This window comes from Capra hircus, chromosome 2 (assembly GCF_001704415.2).
Source record: "Capra hircus breed San Clemente chromosome 2, ASM170441v1, whole genome shotgun sequence".
Taxonomy (NCBI): domain Eukaryota; kingdom Metazoa; phylum Chordata; class Mammalia; order Artiodactyla; family Bovidae; genus Capra; species Capra hircus.
In genome coordinates, this window is record NC_030809.1 from 92569196 (window position 1) to 92589468 (window position 20273).

At 41.1% G+C, this 20273-nt stretch overlaps 1 protein-coding gene across 4 annotated transcripts in view; it reads left to right on the forward strand.

Moving 5' to 3' along the window:
- FMNL2 (formin like 2) overlaps positions 1-20273 on the forward strand; it is a 326598-nt gene that overhangs the window by 254614 nt on the left and 51711 nt on the right. For all 4 annotated transcript variants that reach the window (XM_018063094.1, XM_018063103.1, XM_018063118.1 and 1 more), the window contains exons 7-9: positions 4374-4482; positions 8340-8416; positions 10328-10421. In XM_018063094.1, coding sequence (XP_017918583.1) covers positions 4374-4482; positions 8340-8416; positions 10328-10421 — 280 coding nt within the window. The remainder of the gene's footprint in view (positions 1-4373; positions 4483-8339; positions 8417-10327; positions 10422-20273) is intronic.

The following is a 20273-nucleotide window of genomic DNA, read 5'->3' on the forward strand; positions in this document are numbered from 1 at the left end:
GTAGAAAATTTTAAATATAGATAAAGATGAATGGAAGTGTCTTGTGATTCTGTTATGCAGATTTGTGAGATGGTGTGTTTTAAATCTGTGTTAGACGCATACATATGGAATCTAGAAAACTGTTTCTGATGAACTTATTTGCAGGGCAGGAATAGAGACACAGACGTAGGGCGTGGACTTGTGTACATACTGGGGGAAGGAGAGGAGAGGACAGATTGAGGGAGTAGCATTGACATACACACACTCCCTTGTGTAAAACAGACAGCTAGTGGGAGGCTGCTGTATAACCCAGGGACTTCAGCTCAGTGCTCTGTGATGACCTGGAGCGGTGGGGTGGGAGAGGTGGGAGGGAGGGGATGTGTGCATATATATAGCTGCTTCACGCTATTGCGTGGCAGGAACCAATGTAACACTGTAGGGCAATTATCCACCAATTAGAAATAAATTTACAAAACAGATCTGCATTAGTAACATTTCATGTTCAATTATGTTCATTGTATGTCACCTTCTGATACCCCACAATTTGTCCTTTCCTTTTATACTGCTTGAATTAGAGCCTCATTCAAACAACGTTCATATGCCTAAAGATAGTTACCACGGTTCAGTCTGTATTAACTTGGTCAAATATGGCTTGATTGAAGAAAGGTTGTATGACGGTTTTCAGGATCATGATTTGCGAGAAAGTGTTCTCGTTTGAGGTGTGCCTATTATCACTTCAGTGTACTGTGACGTGCAGGTGTGTGTACGCTTATTGAGTTCATTTTACACATTAGAACGTGCATGCAGCAGGAGTGGGCTGAGGTGTGAACAGAGAACATCTTAGCACAGAGGCTACCCATAAAATCTCTTGCTTCCTAAAGTGATGGTGGCTGAAGCAGCATCTTGATCTTTCATTTTCCCTTAGCATTTAATAGAGTTTAGCATAAACAATAGTTGCTTGGGAAAACCAATTTTGGGCCTTAAACACAAGGTTTGGTTTGATTTCCTGTGGTTGATAGAGCACCAGAGGCCAGTTCTTTAAGACTGCTTATTCAATCTGGGAGTGCTTGTGGAAAGTTCAAATGTAGTAAATTGTTAGTGCCAATTCTTTTGGTGTTTTAGAGTCTATTAAAACCAGCTCTATGCAGATGTGTTTCCTGGAGAGTATTGATATTGTTCATTGGAGCTGGATTTAAAACATTGTTCAAAAAGGTAAAAGGTGGGAAGTTACTCAGGTGATAATTAAAGCAAATAAATATCTGATGACATAAATGGCCAAATTCTACAAAATGTGCATGCTGAAGAGTAGGTTAATGTACATGCTGACCCATGACACAGTCCCTAGAATCTAGCCTTGGGGACTTAGAGTGATTCTCAGTTGTTTGCAAATACTTCATTTCTGCCGAGGTAGAGAGTTGTGACGTTTATCAGGTGTGCATTTACTTAATAGGGGAGAGTTTTTTTGGAATGAGAATTCCAAAATACAGAGAAAAATTTATTACTAAGTTAAAAAAAAAATCCTTCCTTGCCTGGTAAGTGATTGAGGATAAAGATTTAAAAAGAAGACTTTGCTTACAGAGTGGATCAGCCACTGTGTTCTGAAAATGCTCAGATACTGCTCTTCTTAGCCACCAAAGCCTTAATTCTATATGGTGGGATAATTATTGGAGGAGTGGGGGAAAGATATCTTTTAAGAGCCAGGACAGAAAACTCTGTTGGGATGACAGCATAGGAACCTTTGACAGAGAATTCATTAGCACATATGGCTGCAGGCAGTAGCTTTTTCATGTGATCACCTGATGGATGAGTCAGGTTGAGAAGCAACCTGTAGAAAGCAACCGCCCTGAATTCCAGGGCGAAACTTGGGGGTCTGGTCTCATCTCTTAACGTCTGCTTGCTCTGTAGATGTAACATCTTGGGTCATCATTGTTCTCATCTGTATCAGGAAAGGTTAATGTAAATAATATCACAGATCTCCTGAAACTGTCAATACTATGGTTGGTTGTTGTTACTGGTTATGGTGGTGTTTTAACACAAGTTCAAATGTTGCCTTTAATTCTGTTTTTATGTAAATAAAAAATCAGAGAAAAATTAATTTTATATTAACTATCATTCACCTTAGAAAAAAAGTTCAACTTTTTTTAAGCACAGAATAACATTAATAAATTTTTACTTACTTTAACTATATCAGTTTTACTTATTGACATCTTTGTATGCTTTCTAAACGCCTTGAATATTGGTAAGTATCCATGTGCTTTTTCATATTAGATACATTTCAAATGTTGATTCAGAAAATGTATTTGAGATTAACCACATACTACAACAAATACAAGTCTTCTGTGTTAATGTTTAGTAAGTTGGATATTATAATCAATGTTTACTGGTTTCTGCAAATAATGTTAGTAAGGACAATAACTCCTTCTTAGAAAGTCTTATTACGGTATAGCTGATGTTACAGATTAAATAAAAGGGAGGAACCTGCTATGTTACTTTACGCCTAGGAAGTACCATTAAATGTGTAAGTTTGGTCTGCTTGCTGGAATCATTAAACTTTATTTGGAAGTGATGTGGAAGTATGTGCCTGTGTGAATGACCTATTCCGTGTTCTTAAAGAATAGCTGGCTTTGGTCAATATATCTTCTGCAGTCACTGCTGCATTTAAATATAATTTAGCAAAGGATGATCGATTCCCTTCAATAACACCTTTTCTTTTTTAAAACTCAGATTTCTTTGTTTTACACTAATCATTTGTCTGTTTAATATTAGAGAGAGAGTTAGAAATAAGAAATACAAACCTGAGGTTAAAATAAATTCAGAAGGGCAGAGGAAGGGAGAGAACTTTGGGTATAGACTAAGAAGACTACAGATTCTTGGGTTAGACTAGTCATGTGGTTGTGATGCAGCCCAGATTCTGTGAGACCTCGGTCAGGTATGTCAGCCATCATGCTTGGGCTGGAGTTACGACAGAGTGCAACACCTTTTAAAACTATATTTTAGAATTTGAAATTAGGCTTATTAACAGCGAAATCTGAATGTGTTTCCTGAACTTTGTTTTTGCATTCAAAACTGAATTAGGCTATCTTCCATTGCTGAAACGTTGTTTTCCAGGGTGAGGAAAGCAAGACAGTCCTTAGAAAAAACATTCCTTAAAAGTAGCATGAGCAAACCAGATTTTGCACAGTCAGGTATGTTGAGGCAAGTGACTTACTGGGGTGCTTTTCAAAAATTTCTTTGGCTCATTAGTAGGCTTATGTAAATGAATCATCTTTTTTTTTTTTTTTTTTTTCTGTTTGATAGTTTTTGAATAGAAAATGTCAAAGTTCTGTTCAGCTGAACCGTTGGAGACAAACCTGTCAATTCAGTTTTCAACTCTTAGTCTGCACCTGTGAGACTTCTGAAAGCAGTTAATATTAATCATGGCTTCCTTAAAATTTTTTAACTAGCTTAATTCAAGGAGAGGGAAGGTCTATAGCTGCTTTTGTGGAGCATTTCTGTCATTGACTCTCAGAAAGTAGTTGACGGCTTTTGAAACTTGCTTTCGTTTCAGGCTTGGAGTTGCAGAGAAAACTTACCTGTTTTTCCTCTGAAGCTGTCATTTAAGGCTCATAATGAAACCCTTAGAACTGTCATCTTTCTAATTCCCCTGTCTTACACTGTCACTCTTTATGCCTGGTATACTCTGATAAATCTGCAGAAGGGAGAACTAAGGCCTAGTAATGTAGGCTCTCCAGAATGAACCCCGACGTTGTAACATCCTAACCATTTGAAATGTCACCACGTTTCTATCTTAGTTTTAGCTGCTAGACCAGAGATTGGGTGAGGGTGTGGGGGCATATGTATACTATTTAGGTTTTGCATATTAAAATTCTGTATCACAGCTGATATGACAGCTGTATGACCTTGCCTAGGCTTAAACTCTGAAACAGGGACTCTTAAAAGCAGTGATGGGAAGGTACAGTTAAAATTGGGTCAGATGATAGGAGATCTCTGTACAAGCTGAGTTTTAGCCCTTCACTTGTTCACATATGTAATCTGCATGCATGTCATGTCTGAAAATCTAGCTTGGTCTGCACATTAGAGCCTGGCTTGTTGATGAGTCTCATGTACAGTCTGATTTGTTATATGCTGTGAGTGGAGTTGAGCATCACTGTCCACGGGTATATGGCCTGACAAGATGATAACAACTGCACGAAATTGTCTAGGCCCCACAGTGGAAACAGTTTTGTGGTGATGGGCTGCTTGTGCTGCTTGATGGGTTCATTAGTGGTTGTTTGACTTGCAATCTTCATTTAGGTGTAGGAACAAATAGAGAACAGTGTCCATTTTTAAAGTGCATCTGCCCATGCTAAGAAAGTAATCCTTAGTTTTATAGAAGTTTCCCTTTTTGTTTGTAGATACAATACTTTGCCAAGCAGAAGAACCCTGAAAAATTCAAGATTAGTGAGTAAGAAAGATGACGTGCATGTCTGTATCATGTGTTTACGTGCCATCATGAATTATCAGGTATGTTTCTGTTTATAATACTTAAAAAAAAATCTGAAATCATCAGACTAACTGTTGTTCTCTTTGGTATCTTTGTATTTCTATTTGAAGTAAATATCAGGATTTAATGAAATTTTTTAGAGAAGAAAGGTCTGGTTCCTTCTACTGCTCATAATTCATTGCCCTTTTAGTTAGCATTTCTAATGTATAATATATTTAAAGGGAAGACATTTTCCTCCTCCAGTGGTAAGCTTGTTTAGATTACTTGGTAAGTGTTTGTGACTATTAGAGACAGAGTAAGCCACTGGTTTGGGGCAATAATGGAACAACTTTAGGAACCTGGGAATGAATAATCACACACTGGGTAGGTCATTGTTCCTCAAAGAGTTATGTGATGACAGGCAAGGAATTATAATTACTGTGTGTTGGACTCTGTGGTTCCTAATCTTCATGAGAAGCACTTAGAGGATGCTTGGTAGAAGAGCAGAGTCCTCCTTAGATGACTGATACAGATTATCTTCACTCTGAGAAACACTGGGAGTTACTAATTACAGTATGTGGGATTAATCCTAATGACACAGTAGGAATTAGAGCCTGGAGTATCTATGGTGAACTGAAGGGTCAAAGGTATAGTTACAAAATCGAACCACGGCTGAGAATTTAGACATGGTTCAAATAAGAAAATAGGATTTTATCACCATTGACACAGATTCTATAGATGGGTCCAAATAGAAGCTGATGGTAAATACATAGATCAGTATTAGAGTTCAAACCCAACATAAACTTGCCAGATTAAATTTAAGAAGGGAAACATGCCTTTATTCTTCCAGTCAATTAATTTTTTTGAGCATTGCCCGATAGACCCTATTCTGCTGCTGCTGCTGCCGCTAAGTCGCTTCAGTCGTGTCCGACTCTGTGCGACCCCACAGACAGCAGCCCACCAGGCTCCTCCGTCCCTGGGATTCTCCAGGCAAGAACACTGGAGTGGGTTGCCATTTCCTTCTCCAATGCATGAAAGTGAAAAGTGAAAGTAAAGTCGCTCAGTCATGTCTGACTCTTAGCGACCCCATGGACTGCAGCCCACCAGGCTCCTCCGTCCATGGGATTTTCCAGGCAAGAGTACTGGAGTGGGGTGCCATTGCCTTCTCCAAGACCCTATTCTAGCGTAGGGAACACAGCAGCAAAAAAATAAATATCCCAGGGAACTTACTTTCTATTGAGAGGAGACAGTGATAGACAATTGGTGAACGATATATAGCACTCCAGATAATAATAGTGATGAAATAGAAGCTGACACTTACACAGTGCTTCCTACAGTCTAGGACTTTAAAACCTGTTACTTCATTTAAGCCTCAAGAGAGTCCTGTGAGATTGGTAATATTACTGTCCCATTGTACTCATGAGGAAACTGAAACACAGAGAAGTTAACTGTGGCTATAAGCGGCGAACTCGGATTTGAACTGAGGAAGACTGACTCCAGAGAACTAAGTCTTGTAGAAAAAATAATCAAGCAATAAGAATAAGTGCCAAAAATGCGAGTTCATTTTTAAATAGGCTAGCCAGAAAAGTGTCGTGGAGAAGGTAACATTTATGTAACAACTAGAATAAGGGAACAAGGTAAGGAATATTTAAGAAAGAAAATTATAGTCAGAGAGAAGGGCAAGTGCAAAAGTTGCTGAGGGAGGTCTGGTGTGCGCAGGTCAATTTGGCTGGATCAGGATGAGTAAGTGGAGAGGAGCAGAAGGTGAAATCTGAAGTTACAGAGGGGTCCTGATTATGTAGGGCTTCAAGTCATTGAAAGGACATTGGCTTCATGCTGGCTGGAATGCTATTGAAGGATTCTGAGGAAAAGTGTGACTTGATCTGTCACTGGCATTTAGCATGATCCGTCTGGCCTCTTTGTTAGAATTGACTCCAGGGGGCAAAGACAAAAGGAGGTAGACCTTTTAGAAGGCTGTTGCGTTAATTTAGGTGAATGTTGATGGTGGTATGAACCAAGGTAATAGCAGCAGAGGTGAAGAGAGGTGGCCAGACTCTGACTTTGTTTTGGTGGTAAGGGCAGTAGCAGTGGGGATGTGGTGAGGAGTCAAGGACAGCTCTCAGCGGTTTGTCCTGGGCACCTCTGAGATGGAGTTGCCATCTGCTAAGATGTGGAAGGCTGCAGGATAAGCAGATTTGGGAGACCTTATTAGTATTCCAGTTGGAGAGATGTTAACTGTGAGATGTCCATAGACATCTAAATAGAGATCTTAAATAGGTGGTCAGAAATGCCAGTTGGGAGTTCAGGGTCTGGAGGTCTGGGCTGGAGCTACAAGTTTGAGAGTCAGTAGCTGGCCTATAAAGATGGGGGAGTGAAAGAGATCAGCAGGGATAGACTGAGAAGCAAAGAATAAGCTGGGTCTCAAATAACTTTGGGCACCCTGTTTAAAGTCGGCGAGATGAGGAAGTACTAGCTAGACTGACTGGGAAGCAGCTGAGAAGTAGGAGCCGGGTCCAGGAGAGAGAGTGGTTGGCTGTGCCCAGTGCTGCTGCTGAGTCTTGTAAGGTGAAGTTATGGCATGGGCTCTAGCAAAGTGCAGGTCTTAAATCATCTTGATACAGTTTGGTTGGAATGGTGGGGATGCAATGCCCGATGGACATGGTGTTGAAAGAGAATAGGAGGAGAGGAATTGGAGACCATGAGTGTTTTAGAATTTTGCTCTAAAAGAATAGCAGAAAAATGAGACAGTGGCTGGACACAGGTTGTAGGGTCCAGAGAGATTCTGTTTTTGTTGTTTAAGATAAAAGAATTTGCATCATGTTTTTTATGCTAATGGTAATGAGTCAGAGAGAAAAATAATGATGGGGGAATGGGAGAATTGCTGGAGCATATGATGTTCTTTGGTCTTCCCTGGTGGCTCAGATGGTAAAGACTCAACTTGCAGTGCAGGAGACCTGGGTTTGATCCCTGGGTCGGGACAATCCCCTGGAGCAGGGCATGGCAACCCACTCCAGTATTCTTGCCTGGAGAATTCCATGGACAGAGGAGCCTGGTGGGCTACAGTCCATGGGGTCACAAAGAGTCAGACATGACTGATAATGTTCTTGAGTAGTAAGAGGGATTGGAATCAAGAGCTCAAGTAGGGGAAGGGCCTTAGATGGGAGCGTGGAGAGTTCATCTTTAGGAGGAAGTAAGGAGGGAAGCCACAGATCTGTGTGGGTGTATTGATGTGGTGGCGGAAGCTTTTTTGGAAGTTTTTTTCCTAATTGCTTGTGTTTTCTGGGTGTAATTGGAAATAAGGTCATGAGCTGAGAGTTTGCAGGAAAAGGAATAATTCCTCAACTTGGCAGAATTGAGAATGACTCTTGATCCTTTTACTGAGCTTTGTTCATTTTATAGAAGGACGAGGTAACATGTCTCAGAGAAAAGCAGGTTTTCCCCAGGCTTTGGGTCCTAAGAGCCATTGCTGATAGAGAAGGGATTAGAGGTGGTGGTCGTCAACCCTGCTGCGTAGTGAAGTCAGCTCAAAGAAATTCACATGCTAGGCCCCATCCTGGAGATTCAGAATAAATTGACCTGGAGTGAGGCCCAGAGAGCTGGTGTTTTGTTGACTTTTCCAAACAGCAGGATTGAGATCACTGGCCTGGAGCCTTTTCATCATTTTGATAGAGACACATATAGTTTATTCATAGAGAATGGGAATATAGTACCTTGATAATAGCATCATTCCTGAAATTTTTCATAGAGAAATACGTGCAGACACTGTGCTAGAGACATAAGTGTACTTATGATGATATAAAATTACATTAGGTAGAAACTTCAGGTTTTTGCTTTTTAATCGACATTGGCAGTTCTCTCAAATAGCTCGTAATGCTTTGTGTTTTCATATCCGTTTCAGTATGGTTTCAACATGGTCATGTCTCACCCACATGCTGTCAACGAGATTGCACTAAGCCTGAACAACAAGAATCCAAGGTAAGCTGGATTCATACTGTCCAAATCTTAACCAAACTAGGGACAGCAGAGAGCTCGTCAAGAATCAGATTGGAGTTTGGAAACTTTCAAGAGTGACTTTTTGAATTTGGATTGCCAGTAGACTCCTTGGCTAAGTAGAATTTTCTTTTCATTAATGTTACAGTTTTACATGTCACGGAGTTGAGAAACTGGTGACAACTCTGGCCCTTCTCTTCAGGCTTTCATTCCTCTTGAGGCCTGGTTCTCAGCATCCTTTCAAATTTAGCAAAACTTGGTGAAGAGCTTAAAGCTGCCAGGTTGTCAGGCTTGGATCCAGGAGAGTCTTGATACAGCCCTAGCCACACCACTTGGTGCTGAAAGCTCGCTAAAACTACTACCGCTTGTCCACACTTCATTTGCAATCCTTACGCATGTAACTTTTATTACCAAACCAAACAGAAAACACCACAAAACAAACATAACTGCATGCAGGTTTCTTTTCATGTTCACTTTCCTATAAAGGCAAGTGCCATATACTATTCATTTCACAGATTACCTCCAAAAGCCTGTCTTCATCAGTTTAGTTAGTATAATGCCTTTTCTGTTCTAATGCATGTCTAGTTTCACACTGTTACTCCTTTTTATCAGATCTCTCTGACAAGATTGCACATCTGAAAACTGTTCATTCGGCTAAAAAATGTGATTAGAAATTACACCCTTTGTGATTGAAAATGCAATGCAAACTGTAAATCCTATTTAAATGTTGAATATTATTATTTCATACTTTCCCTGATGAACGCCTTTGCAGCTTTGTGCTTGCTTCCTTAAGTTTACTAGAATCCCAACTAGTCATGCGTCTTTGTCTCTCTCTCTGACACTGAGGGAAGTCATTATTCATTTTTCTTAAGACAATTGATACTGTGGGTTTTCAGAATGATCTTTGTTTAGAGGTTGGCAATAGCTTTTATTCCAGAAAAAAGATGAAATACTGAAGTAATCATACTCTGAAGAAATGATGCTGTCCTTGACATTGTGTTTGAAAACTTAGATTGTATCTCTAAGGTTCTCCTTCTAAAAATATTTTAGGTGAAGTTTTATTTTCTTGAGTCAGAGAAAATATTCTTGTATTAGCACAGCTGTAAGCCAGCTCCTTTCAGATCCTGTATGGGAAGAAGCAGTTTTGGAAGCTTGCATTATCATGGGAGACTTGTATGGAGCCACTGCAAATTAGCAGATTTGCAGTGTATTAACAGGACATTGATTTCAGTTGATTTTGAACTTTTTCAGCAAATGTTATATCTTTGACTCCAGAACCAGAGAAAATGTTTATCCAATGGGTGATTTTACTGAAAATTCTGTTTCCTATCTTCTTTAACTCATTAAAAAATACTTTTTCGACCATATTACACTGTCACTTGATGATAGAACAAAAAGACTGAATCTTCCCAGAATTTATTTTCATTTCTAAGTAACTTGTAATCCTGGGAGTGGGAAATATGCCTTGCAAACTTGCTACCCCAGAGAAGCCACATGTGTGGAAGATCTTAAAGGTTTTAAAATGTGTGTGTTTTCCAGTCTATGTCCGATGCAGGATACAGCATGCCTGGGGCTGGTGCACGGGGATGACCCAGAGGGATGTTGTGGGGAGGGAGGTGGAAGGGGGGTTCATGTTTGGGATCGCATGTATACCCGTGGTGGATTCATATCAATGTATGGCAAAACCAATACAGTATTATAAAGTAAAATAAAAATAAAAAGTTAAAAAAAATAAATAAAATGTGTGTGTTTTAATATAACTGTGCCTTAATTAGTAAACATTTAAAAAAAGACACTGGCAAATATTTATTATCATATTCATCTTGGAAGGAACAGCTGACTCATCGTTCATTCCCTTTCACTGATTTGTGAGTTTTTTCCTTCTTGTTTTAACAGGACAAAAGCCCTTGTCTTAGAGCTGTTGGCAGCCGTTTGTCTTGTCAGAGGCGGGCATGAGATCATTTTATCAGCATTTGACAACTTTAAGGAGGTAGGATAGTCTCATCTTAAAAAGTATGTTCACATAAGCACCTTATATTTGGACATCTTTGAACAGAATGATTTACCTTTTGTGTGTGTGTTATTGAAATAGAATTGACATATAATAGTTTCATGTGTACAACATAGTAATAGTAATTTGATATTCGTATATATTGCAAAATGATCACAGCAATAAGTCTAGTTAACGTCCACCACCATAGTTTACTTGTTATTTATTCTAGGGCCCAAAGATATAATTGTTAATTTTCTCAAATGTCACTCAGGGAGAAGTAATGAACTTGGTCTAAATATCTTAAATGGATGCATTAAGCTTTCTTGGCTGTCCCATTTCCAAGAAGAATTAAAAACTCTTTGTAGCACTCCTTTTCCTATGGAGAATATGAAATAGCCAAGTCTGAAAACTGGTTTTGTTAAACGTATGTGGTTTCCATTTGTCACTTGAGCATCTGCCTTGTACATTTTATGAGCTCTTTCATCATAGTTACTTTCCTCAAATCACATGTATGATTCCTGCTTTGCTAGATGCACGAGGAACTGATTGAATAAATACAGACACTGATTTTTAGCAGTTTGTAATCTTAATCAAGCAGTCCTGTCACATGAAAACAATAAACCAGTGTACATGCATGTTTGAAATGGAAACGAAATGACAACAAATGAAGAAACAATTACACATAGATAATGTGACACCAGGTATTCTGAACCAAAACAGCAAGACATCACAACTGAACTTACAGCCAGGTTCCTTTGGTGGTGGCATGCAGCATTCTATAGCCAAGAAGGGTTCCTGCCAACTCCCGTGTATGTGTCTAACATCTGAGGCTACTTTGAGGTGGGACGTGACAAAAGCAATGGAAGGCACTTGGAGCCCCAGGTTATAATAGGAACATCAGCCAAGGTGTGCCTTTTGTCCTGGTGATCCCATTTGATTTCAGATGCTTTTGGCTTAAGACCCAAGCTGGATGAAAAATCCAGATCTCAGAGGGACTTCCAAACTCTCTCTCATCTTTCCTGGGACCCTCTAGGGTAGAACACAACTATTTGGAGTATTGAGGACCTACTGTGTGCTGGCGGCTTGCCAGATACAACATGAAATTGTTTGGTTCTTATAGACAAGTGTTAATATCTCCATGTCATAGGAGAATAAAATTTCAAATATATCGTTTGCCCATGGCCCCATGGTCAGACAAGCAGAAAAGCTGGGGTTAAGATTTGGTGCTCCTGATTTTGAACTTCTGTTTCGGGTGATATTTGGACCTGGTTATGTATCAGGATCCTGAGACAGGACCTAGGAGCCCATGCTCCCGCTCTGCTCCCTTAATTGGATTCACTACCGCAGCTGACAGGTATACTAATGACTGACACATAATCCTCTTCATGGGCTGGCGAGCTTCAAAGATGCTTCTGTCAACAGGGAAAACGGTCCTCCTGCCTCTTTATTTACATGGCCTCCCTCCCCTGCTGTCACTGCTTTTAGATTTTTATATTATCCATTTTGCTAATTCCAACCATGGACAGAACCTAATACTGTCTTTTTCTGTATTCAACCTTAGTAGTAAAAAAAATATCTGGGTTCTAAGAAAATGATGAAGAATAGTAGTGAATCTTTAAATTCATATTCTGGCTTCCAAAACACATAGAGTCTCTTTTTAAATAAATGTATTCATTTTAATTGGAGGCTAATTACTCTGCAACACTGTAGTGGCTCTGCCATATGTTGATATGAATCAGCCACGGGTATACATGTGTTCCCCATCCTGAACCCCCCCTCCCCATCCCATCCCTCTGGGTCATCCCAGTGCACCAGCCCCAAGCACCCTGTCCCATAAAACACATAGTCTTGAGAGAGAAGAATGTGTGAGTGCTTGTCTGTGAATGTTTTTATATGTCATAAACAGGATGTAAAACTTGTATTTATAAATAAGGAGATATGTGGGTGGATGGGTCTAGAATGAAAGTAAAACAGCATGTGAAGCTAACAGAACTTGAAAATCTTTGTCATTAGATCATATCACATGCTGAAAAGTCTTTTCCACACTAGAAGCACTCGCTATACAGTTATCAGTGACCCTTGTCACTGGGCTTCCTTGGGCTTCCCTGAATAGCTCAGTTGGTAAAGAATCTGCCTGCATTGCAGGAGACCCTGGTTCGATTCCTGGGTTGGGAAGATCCCCTGGAGAAGGGATAGGCTACCCACTCTAGTATTCTTGGGCTTCCCTTGTGGCTCAGCTGGTAAAGAATCTGTGCAATGTAGATATAACTGTTCTAATATTAACAAGCAACTGATTATACTGCAGATCAAATTATGCCTTGAAATTATAATTGTAGAGAGTCAGTATTTCGGAGAAGCCGTTGGCACCCCACTCCAGTACTCTTGCTTGGAAAATCCCATGGATGGAGGAGCCTGGTAGGCTGCAGTCCATGAGGTCGCTAAGAGTCAGACCCGACTAAGCGACTTCCCTTTCACTTTTCACTTTCATGCATTGGAGAAGGAAATGGCAACCCACTCCAGTGTTCTTGCCTGGAGAATCCCAGGGACAGGGGAGCCTGGTGGGCTGCCGTCTATGGGGTCGCACAGAGTCGGACATGACTGAAGTGACTTAGCAGCATCAGAGTCAGTATTTATTGAAACCAGTAAATCATGAGATGAATGTTAAATTTGTTTTCTCTTAGATAAGGTAGAGTGCCTTTCTTACACATAATATAAAAGACTTACAGAGTTGAGTTTTAACTATCTGGTATCAGAATTGTATATGGTTTAGCCATTTAGGGCATTATGTGTACTCAGTTGAGAAAAACAAAAAGTAATCCTAAATCTTATAGCTGGTTAGTAGTACAGAGAAGTAAGTGTTGATTCTGAATTTGTAGAGCTTTAACCCAGATCTCCCTCATTTGTGTAATTTCTTATGAACGATGGTGGGTGTTTAAATTCTGATGTCTCCTTGGGCCAGCAGTTGCTTCTCAGAGAAAACAAACCATGTCACATGGGAGAGGGGAGAAGGACAGTGCTGGTTCTGTGTGTGCTCTTGGCTTGCGCTGGCCTCAAGCTGTGGTATTCATGTAGACAGGCCAGGAGAAGGATTATCCTAATAACCAGAATCTACATTCTTAGGGGTATGTGAGAAGAGAATCTACTTATTTATCAGTTCAATCTGAGGTTTGAATATTTGTGTTAGTTTATGTTGATCTTTGTTTTAAAAGAATAGAATGCCACCCACAGGTCAGCATCTTCTGAATTTCTTTTCTCTTTTGCTTCTATCTTTATGTGAGGGGATTTTTTTCCCCCATATATGTCACAGTGAACAGTATATTCTTCAGTCATTTTAGCAAAATATCACTGAAATCTTGGGTTTAGGGAGGTTTGGGAGGCAGTTGTTCCTGATTAGGAAAAGTTGTCCTTGTGGTCTCAGATGCCCAGTGTAGGTAGAATCTTGGTCAATGAGAAATGCCTATTGAGCTGCCCGTAGCAGAGAGAACACAGACAGCCACCAGAATCCTCGGGAGGAGGACCATGGCAGGGTCTTTGCCCTCAAGAGGATTGTTTTTCATGCTTTTATCTCATTTAGTAAGTGGGATTCCATTCATCTCCTTAGAGAAAAATGAAGAGATTAATCCACCAGTTGAAGACTGGAGGGCTTCAACATCAGATATTGATATCTATTTTTGAAGATAAAGTAATATGCATTAGAGTGCCAGACCCTCTCCAGTATTCTTGCCTAGAGAATCCCAGGGATGGGGGAGTCCGGTAGGCTGCCATCTATGGGGTCGCACAGAGTTGGACACAACTGAAGCGACTTAGCAGCAGTAGCAGCAGCAGCCAGACCCTCTGGGCTTGGATCACTGTTAGAACATAGCTGAGCATACTGCTACAATGTGGCACCAGATGCTGAAAGGATATTTAAAGACTACACATTTTAAGTATGTAGCACGATTTTTTTTTTCCTCTCTGCTTCTTGAGCCAGCGAATCCATTGTCTCCTATTTCACTACCACTAATTAATTCAAACGTAAGTGAAAAGAAAGTATATTTTAGCTTTTGACAGATTTTAACATGTGATTATGTTAATTTATCATATTTCAGTTAATATTTAAAATCCCAACAAGTGTGATTTTCTGTGTTTTTGCAGTGAAATCTTATGGGTTGTCTTACAATATCTGAAGTACATATTTTAGGAAAATAGCACTTTCAGTTTAATGGTATCTGATGGTGAGAAGGGTTTCCCTGGTGGCTCAGTGGTAAAGAATCCATCTGCTAATGCAAGAGATGCAGGAGAGGTGGGTTTGATCCCTGGGTTGGGAAGATCCCCTGGAGGAGCAAATGGCAATTCACTACAGTATTCTTCCCTGGGAAATCCCATGGACAGAAGAGCCTGGCGGGCTACAGTCTATGGGATCCCAAAGTCTGACTTGACTAAGCAGGCATGCAAGATGGTGGGGAAGGATATTAACCCAAGACCTTGCTTTTGGTGGGTTTGGAGGTTTGGGACTAAGCCTGACATCACTGAGCAAGCACATATATCACCTCAGTGTTTATCATAATAAATGTTTTAATTGCATAATTTTTTTGTAATTACATAACTTTGTAATTACATAAATCTTGTGCCAAGCATCATTTGCGACATGACTGAACCTTTAGTCATCTCTTATGCTCCTTGAATTCTTTTCCCTTAAAAAGATTTTTTTAAGTAAAAGAAGTTAACACATCTGGTTGTGATGTTGAAACATCTCGTGAAAATTTATGGTCCTGAATTGAGGACTAGGGTGAGAACAAGGAGTCATCCGTTTTTTCTAATTTAGCCACGTATAAGGACAGAGTGTCATCTTCCCTAACTGATGCTTTCTTAGTTACCTAGCAATATATGTTCATGAGCATTTGGTCTACCAGACAGAAGAAAGAATACATTTGAAAGTAAAGGTTGCTCTGTTGGTATTTACATTAGTTCAGGGTCTTGTTTACAAGAAGTAGAAACTAAGCCTAGCAGTGTCTAGGCTAAGATTGGAAGGATGGGTTGATTGGAAGGATGTCAGGGAATGCACGGAGGTCATAAGGAGCCTGGAGAAACAGGCCTGGAAAATAGGCAGGCATTCCTAAAAGGTAGTTGGACTCAGGCTGCGACCTTGAAGCCTGGACACCATAAACACTGGGGTTCTGGTCATGCTTTTTCTTTTCTCTCAAAGGACATGGACCACAGCTAGCAACCCACTGGGTCATAAAGCTAACTTAACTGGTTAAGGACATTAACTGGCCTCCACTTTGGAGTCAGAACACTATATTTAGTTCAGTTTCCCTTAGGAACCCTGAGGTTGCCTACCTAGACCTTGCTCTAGGTCAGCCTATTTCTTTTTGCTATATTTATTCTTTGATGTAGCTTAGAAATTGCCTTTAAGAAAGTGTCCCCAAAAGTTGGTCAAAAAAAGCGTGCCTGTTTGAAATCACAAGGAAAAAGTACTGAGGCCATGCAGACTCTGCAGCAGAATAGCTCACTGTGACACTAATAATAAAAATTCTCTGAGGTCTTTGAGCTACCCACTTCCCCAGACTGCTGGAAGGTGCACCTGGAATTCATCAGGATTCCAGATCGATTATAACTGTGTTCTCATCTGCTTCCAAAATGACAGCATCTGGCTTTAACAAATAAACCCGAGGCCTGAGTTTGGTTATTAAAGGCCCAACGCCTTCCCACTTTGGACCTTCCAGCACAGATAAATGGAGCCTCGTGAAATGAGTCACTTGAGGCCACCAATTCTCTTGGACATAGCACTCTTGGCAGGAGCCATTATTTTTTTCACCTATTGCTAGAAGGCTTGCTAAATAAGCTGATGTGGTTTAGCTACTGGGCATCTGAAAGCACTTGTGCTACACATGATTATGTTGATTTAAGAAAGCCTGTCAAGTTTTATTTACAGTGGACCCAATTGGGCAGGAAGGAGAGCAGACATTCTGGTGTGTTTCCAGCATCCTTCTGAGTTTAATCCCATCTAATCTAACCTCTCAAATATTTGAAGGGGATAGGATTATAAACCCAGCACAAGCCATCAGAATAACTCATTCACTGGTAAAATTCTCAGCATAGAGGGCAGGGTACTTAGTTTTTTCAGTCTCTTCTTGAGTTATAAGCAAAGTAGTCGTTTAAGTCTCAAACCCTGGGAGTGATAGTTCTAGAGCATGTGTGTATTTCAGCCTAGCAGGCCAGAATTAGGTCAGTCTAATAAGAGTCTGGAAGGAATCGGGAAGTAAAGCCACCGTGACTGTCTTTTGGACTGTGTACTCACTGCGGCAGTTGTTACTTGCTCGTGATAAATTACTCCGAACTTAGTCTTCTTAGATTCATGGATTGTGTGTGTCAGGAGGTCAGGCTGGGCATGTCACGGTTAATTGTCTTTGGGCCTTTGCATCTCGGGTCTCATCAGGGAAGATCCGATTGACGAGGCAGGCTTTCACTTGGAGGTTTTCTCGCGCATATGTCTAGTTTCTGGGCTGTGATGACTCAAAGGTTGAGTTTGTGAGTCAACCAGAGTTGCCTGCATGTGGAACTCCCTGTGGCCGGAGCTTCTTGTGGCCTGACAGCTGGCCTCTCACAGGGAGTGTCCAGGAGGGAGCAGCTGCAGAGCAGGCATTCAGAGAGACAGAAGTCACAACATGTCTTTTGAACTTTCCTCTGAAGTCATCAGTGTCGCTTCTGCTATGTTCTGTGGGTTACAAGCGAGTCCCTAAGGCCAACCCAGATGCCAAGGGGAAGGCAATGACTCGACTTCTTGATGGTGAAGAGTGTAAGGGTCACAGTGCAGAAGAACATGTGGGTGGAAGAGACTCCTGGGGTCATCTTTGGAAAATACAATTCACCTTAATAACTTTTTGAGAATTTATCCATTTAGCTGTTCCTCTTCTATTTTTTTCTTTTTCACCCAATGTAATACTTGGTTTCTCCTCTGAACCAAAAACTGTATAAACTTTTTCATTGGAGAGAAAAAGAATGGTTACTACTCTTTTTGGAGGAGAAAGGAGCCATTTATATAGGGTTACTGAGCCCGTGGTAATGAACTAGTTGCTTGTCTATCATCTCAGTCTTTATTGTGGAGTAAGGAAGTGAAGGCTGCTATCCTGCTGAGAATCAAAGGATGAGTCATGCTAACTTGTAGGAAAAAAATTATGAGCATTCGCGTGCCCCTGTCTGTCAGAAACAATGATAAACATTGGAAATAAGTATGACCATTAAGAGTTCTATCCTTAAGAGGGAGCATCCTAATCCAGTTAAGGGAACCAGTATTTCTGTAGTCATCGCTCCAGGCCGTATGAAGGTAAATGCCAGGTGCTTCGCAAAGAGAAGAACAACTAACCAGGAGGAGGAGAAGGACGGAGGGCAGATACGGGGTCTGAGCTTTCAGGGGATGCTTCCTGTAGGAAAGGGTGCCTGAGCTGAGTTTAGGATGAATAAGAATTAACCAGGTATATTAATTTCTTGTCACTGTTGTAACAAATTGCCACAAGCTTTAGTGGCTTAAAACATCACAAATTTATTATTTTGCAGTTCTGCTGGTCGTATGTATATAAAATATAGTCTGTAGGATGCTGTTCTCCTGGGGAATCTATTTCCTGTCCTTTCGGTTTCCAGAAGTTGCTTCCTTTCTTGGCTCATGGCCCCTTCTCTTCTGGCCTCCTTCCTTTAATGACCATTGTGATTATATTTGGCATACCCAGATAATCCAGGATAATCTACCCATGTCCATATCCTTGGCTTACTCATATCTTCAAAGTGCATATTTCCTTACACATAAGGTAAATAATCACAGTAATAGGATTAGGACTTAGACATCTCTGTGGCCTACCACATCAGGTAAAAATGTCACTTGATGTGAAGAACGTGGCATCTTCATAAACCTTCAAGGACTTTGTGTGCTGTGTGCTTAGTCGCTCAGCCGTGTCCAACTCTTTGTGACCCCGCAGACTGTGGCCCACCAGGCTCCTCTGTCCATGTGCGTTATCCAGGCAATAATACTGGAATGGGCTGCCATGCCCTCCTCCAGGGGAGTTTATCCAGCCCAGGGATCAAACCCAGGTCTCCTGCACTGCAGGCTGATTCTTTACCATCCGAGCCCTAGGGAGCCCTCCAGGACTTTAGTTCACCTTATATCTCCAGTCCACCTTAAGTCCAGTCTCACAGAAGGTAGGCTGTGGGAAGAGAACAGATGGGATAGAAAGTTACGAGCAGATCATGAAACCAATCCCTCATGACTTACTCTAGAGACTTCCTATTGTCCAGTGGCCTGAGGTCACAAAAAGCAGGTGATATATTCCTCACTCTTCTCCAAGCAGTGGATGTTTCAGTTGACTCTCTGTTAGTAAAGAACCGGCTGTAACATTTTGCTGCAGAAGTCAGGTGGGTGGGCCCAGGGTGGGTCAGGTTGATAGAGTGGGCTGTGGGTGGGGTCTGAAGTTTCTTTTAGACACTTTGACACTCATAGGCCCAACTCCTTGGGCCTCTTCCTCCATTGACAGTTGTCTGCTCCCCCAGTGGTTATATTCATTCATTTCTAACATCTTCAGGACTTTCCTGGGATGTGGGCCGGGAAAGCTTTTTTTAAATTTTTAATTAAAAGAAGTACAGGAGATGATGATACCTGGGGCACACAGTGGTAAAGAGTCTGCCTGCCAAATGTAAGAGATTTAGGAGATATGAGTTTGATCCCTGGGTCGGGAAGATCCCCTGGAGGAGGAAATGGCAAACTGCTTCAGTCTTCTTGCCTGGAGAATCCTGTGGACAGAGGAGCCTGGTGGGCTACAGTCCGTGGGGTTGCAGAGAGCTGGACAGGACTGAGCCCACACGTACAAGGCAGATTATCGTGATTTCTGGTGAGCATTTGTAGAGATGCTTTGCCTCTCAACCCAACTTTAATTAGACCCTTGTCTCTCTCCACAAGACTGAATGCAATTTTGCACAACAGGGATCTTCATCTTCTATTTCATTTGTAGCAACCACTTGAAAAAAAAAAGATAGGGTGTTGCCTCCTTGTTTTAAGGCATGTAAAATGCTATTTCTTAAACCTGTGCCCTTTGCCAACTGTAAAGCAGTTGGCCTGCATGCCCTGATATTATATTCTAGGAAGGTAATGGAAGATCTTGAGAGAAAGCAGAGAGAGCTGTATATTATTGCTTTAAGGCTCCAGAGAATCTGAAGCAGAGGCTGGCTCAGGGCCCTCCACATGGATGTTTCACCTGGGAGGTGTTTCTTTGACACTGAGATGATGCTTTGGTTGTGGGTACATAAGAATGGTATGAAGCACTCTGCTGTGTGTTGATAATAGAATTGGAGTCACAACCCCTCTAACTTTGGCAATATCATCACCAAGTACCATTAGAATGGGGATTTTCAGTTCCTGGTCAGGATTTGGTTGTCATTTTGGCATTTTCTGCAGAGTAAGGCTAAAGGATCTTTAATTGTAGGATCTCCTTGGTTTCTTTTTCTATGTGAAAGCTGCTACTGCTAAGTCACTTCAGTCACGTCCAACTCTGTGTGACCCCATAGATGGCAGCCCACCAGGCTCCGCTGTCCCTGGGATTCTCCAGGCAAGAACACTGGAGTGGGTTGCCATTTCCTTCTCCAATGCAGAAAAGTGAAAGTGAAGTCGCTCAGTCGTGTCCAACTTTTCGTGACCCCATGGACTGCAGCCTACCAGGCTCCTCCATCCATGGGATTTTCCAGGCAAGAGTACTGGAGTGGGGGGCCATTGCTTTTCTCCATGTGAAAGCACTGCCTCCTTATTCTCTCTCCTCCTTGCCCATCCTGACTTAAGTATACTTTAGTATTCTACCTTTTGTCTGGCTGTTTTTTAAGTTGTTTTAA